Raw genomic sequence first — 2733 nt, forward strand, 5'->3', positions numbered from 1 at the left:
CCAAGGGGAGAATGGAGGAGAAGAGATTGCAGTTTGGCCATTCCCTCTTGGGGGGGGGGAGTGATTTCTTGCTTTCTGTCTGTCTGTCTCTGGTAAGCACATGTACCCTATAGCAAAAATATCTCTAAGAAGAAAAAAGAAGGTTCAGGATTTCCGAAGGATAGGACCCGCACCACACCCAGTGGGAAGGTGACCACAGACACCTGCCAGCCAGACCAGGGGAGCCAGGGTAGACCTGGGATCCCACCTCTGCAGCCCCCTGCAGCGTGACTACCCCCTAGCTCAGTTCCAGTGCCTGGAACTCTTAGGAGAATGACGAGCCTTATTAGCCATTGCCACCTTCACGGGAATGGTATCAATGATTAGTTACTACAGCTAAGAGGACCCCTGAGAGACGAGATCCAGGGTGGGTATTTGTTGTTGTTGTTGATTTTTGCTATAGGCTGTATGCGCTTGCTGGAGAGACAGAGAGAGACAGAGAAATCACACACACACACCCTCTCCCCCCCCCAGTTAGAATAGCCATGCCGCAATCCCTTCTCTTCTCCTCCCAAGATTCTGGGCAAGCTCACATGCCCAGCATGGGTTTTAAGCAGACGGGTCTGGGACTCAAATTATGGCTGGCCATGGAGGAGTCCAGTGCTTTAGTTACTCTGCGTCCTGCTGGCCCTACAGGATGGGATTGTCTTTATTTTTATTTTTTGTTTTGGCTATAGAGTGTGTACTCTTGCCAGAGACAGAGAGAAAGAGAAATCACCCCCAGGTGGGATGGCCATGTCGTAACTTCTCCTCTCGAGATTCTGGGCGTGCATGCGCACGCGCCCAGCATGAGATTCAAGCCAGCAGGTCCAAGACTCGAACTGTGGTTGGCCATGTGAGAGTCCAGCGCCCTTACCACTACACCACCAGTTAGCCCCACAAGATGGGTTCATCTTGACGGATAGCGTAGTAGAATTTGGGGGCCCACACTCCCATCCCAGGCTCTGCAGGAGACTGGGTGACCTCACCAGAAACGTGGACACTTGGAAGGACACCAGAGACATGGAGAAGAGGAGCCCAGAGATCCTCAGGGCACCCAGCTCCTGGCCTCGGATGTGCAGGACTCTCTCCAGGAAGGCCCCTTCCCAGCCATGGGACTTGACGAGCTTCGTGTTCCTGAGGATGAAGCTGGTGAGCCGAGCCCGAGAGTCCTTCTGCTGCATTTGCTCTTCCTGGTGCAGGGGGCGGGGAGGGAGGAGGACAGGGACATGCATGGAGTCATCTCGGCCACCTGTGCGCTGCCCTCCAGCAAGTCTTGCTCACTCCTCCCCAGCCGCGTCCCAGCTGCCTGCCTCTCAGCTCCCTGCCCCACATCCTGGCACCGCCCACCAGCACCCAGTGCCTGGCCCCTGCTTCTGTTCTCACCACAGAACAGGGAGTATGTGGAGGAAGCTCCTGATGCCTGGGGAACAGAGGGGGGACCCTGAGCCAACCTAGGCGTAGTGTTGTCAGGAAGGCTTCCTGGAGGGGGTGACGCCTGAGCTACATCTTAAATGAGGAAGATTGGTGGGGGAGGTAGGCTAGGAAGAGGGAGGGGAAGCATCCAAGCAACTGAGACCAGGCACAGGGAACAGCAGGGTGGGAGGAAATCCAGAGGCCAGCGCGTGCCAGGGTTAAGCAGGGAGAAGTGGCCTGGAACACTGCGGTACGTGAGGGTCAGGAGGAGTCTGGGATCAGCCATGTTCCACCAGGGGGCAGCTGCGTCGAGAACGTCAAGGCCACCCGGATGCCGGTGAAACAATCCCGGCGACTGATGGACAGGGTAGATGGGAGCAGCCGGCAAAGAAAGGCAGAACACCCTCCCTCCCTCGCTGCTCCTGGAGCCCCCGCTGGTGCCAAGCCCACCCTGAGTGTGGCACAACAATGGTGGGTGCTGTGGGTCGACCCTAAATCCCCAAGCAATGCGGGGGGTGGGGGGGGAACTGCTCTGAGGCTACGCATGTGTTGCTGCGGGCATGGGCTCACTATGGTGCTGGTCACACGGGCGCGGTCTGCCTCTTGTGCCTGTGATCGTGTCCTCTCCCCCTGGCCCCGAGCTTGGACGTCCAGCCTCCAGAACCACGGGCCAAGCAGACATCTGCTCGTTATAAATGACCCGGCTTGGAGTCCTGCTGCAGCGGCTCAGACAGCCCGCGATGCCAGGCAGCCCTAACAAGGGGAAGCCCTCACTCTAGCGGGAGACAACAAATGAGGAGCAGGTACAGTGTTCGGCCCCTTAAAAGTGGGGGGCAGGCAAAGGAGGCGGAGCTGCAGGGGTGGAGGGTCATGGCTGCTGTCATGTGACCAGTGGTTGGGGGCGCTGCAGGGATGGCTGGGGCAGGGCAATCGGGGCAGAGGGAATGCCAGGGCAAAGGCCTGGAGGTGGGAGCCCGGGTAGGCCTGGGGTCATAGGAGGCCAGTGAGGGGGGGTGGGGGCCGAGGAAGGAGGCCCTGGGTCCGGACTGTGGCCCCTGATAGGCCACCACAGCGTCTTCAGCTTGGACTCAGGGAATGGGGGCCACTGCAGGCCTGTGCAGAGGAGGAGCCCGGTGGTCTGGTTTCCCCAGGGTCCCTCTGGCCTGTGAGTGAAGAGGCCGGGGTGGAGAGCAGAAGGGGGACTCGGTGACTGTCCTCACAGATACTCAGCGTGGACACCTGGGGCTTGGAAGGTGATGCTCAGGGCGTGCTTCACCCACACGCCAGGTGGGGTGAGAG

At 59.2% G+C, this 2733-nt stretch overlaps 1 protein-coding gene across 3 annotated transcripts in view; it reads right to left on the bottom strand.

Annotated features, from left to right (window-relative positions):
• ABCC6 (ATP binding cassette subfamily C member 6) overlaps nucleotides 1-2733 on the bottom strand; it is a 60864-nt gene that overhangs the window by 34145 nt on the left and 23986 nt on the right. For all 3 annotated transcript variants that reach the window (XM_027771081.1, XM_006146568.3, XM_014587088.2), the window contains exon 12: nucleotides 1008-1211. In XM_027771081.1, the coding sequence (XP_027626882.1) occupies nucleotides 1008-1211 (204 nt within the window). The remainder of the gene's footprint in view (nucleotides 1-1007; nucleotides 1212-2733) is intronic.

This window comes from Tupaia chinensis, unplaced genomic scaffold, assembly GCF_000334495.1.
Source record: "Tupaia chinensis unplaced genomic scaffold, TupChi_1.0 Scaffold000182_1, whole genome shotgun sequence".
Classification (NCBI taxonomy): Eukaryota; Metazoa; Chordata; class Mammalia; order Scandentia; family Tupaiidae; genus Tupaia; species Tupaia belangeri.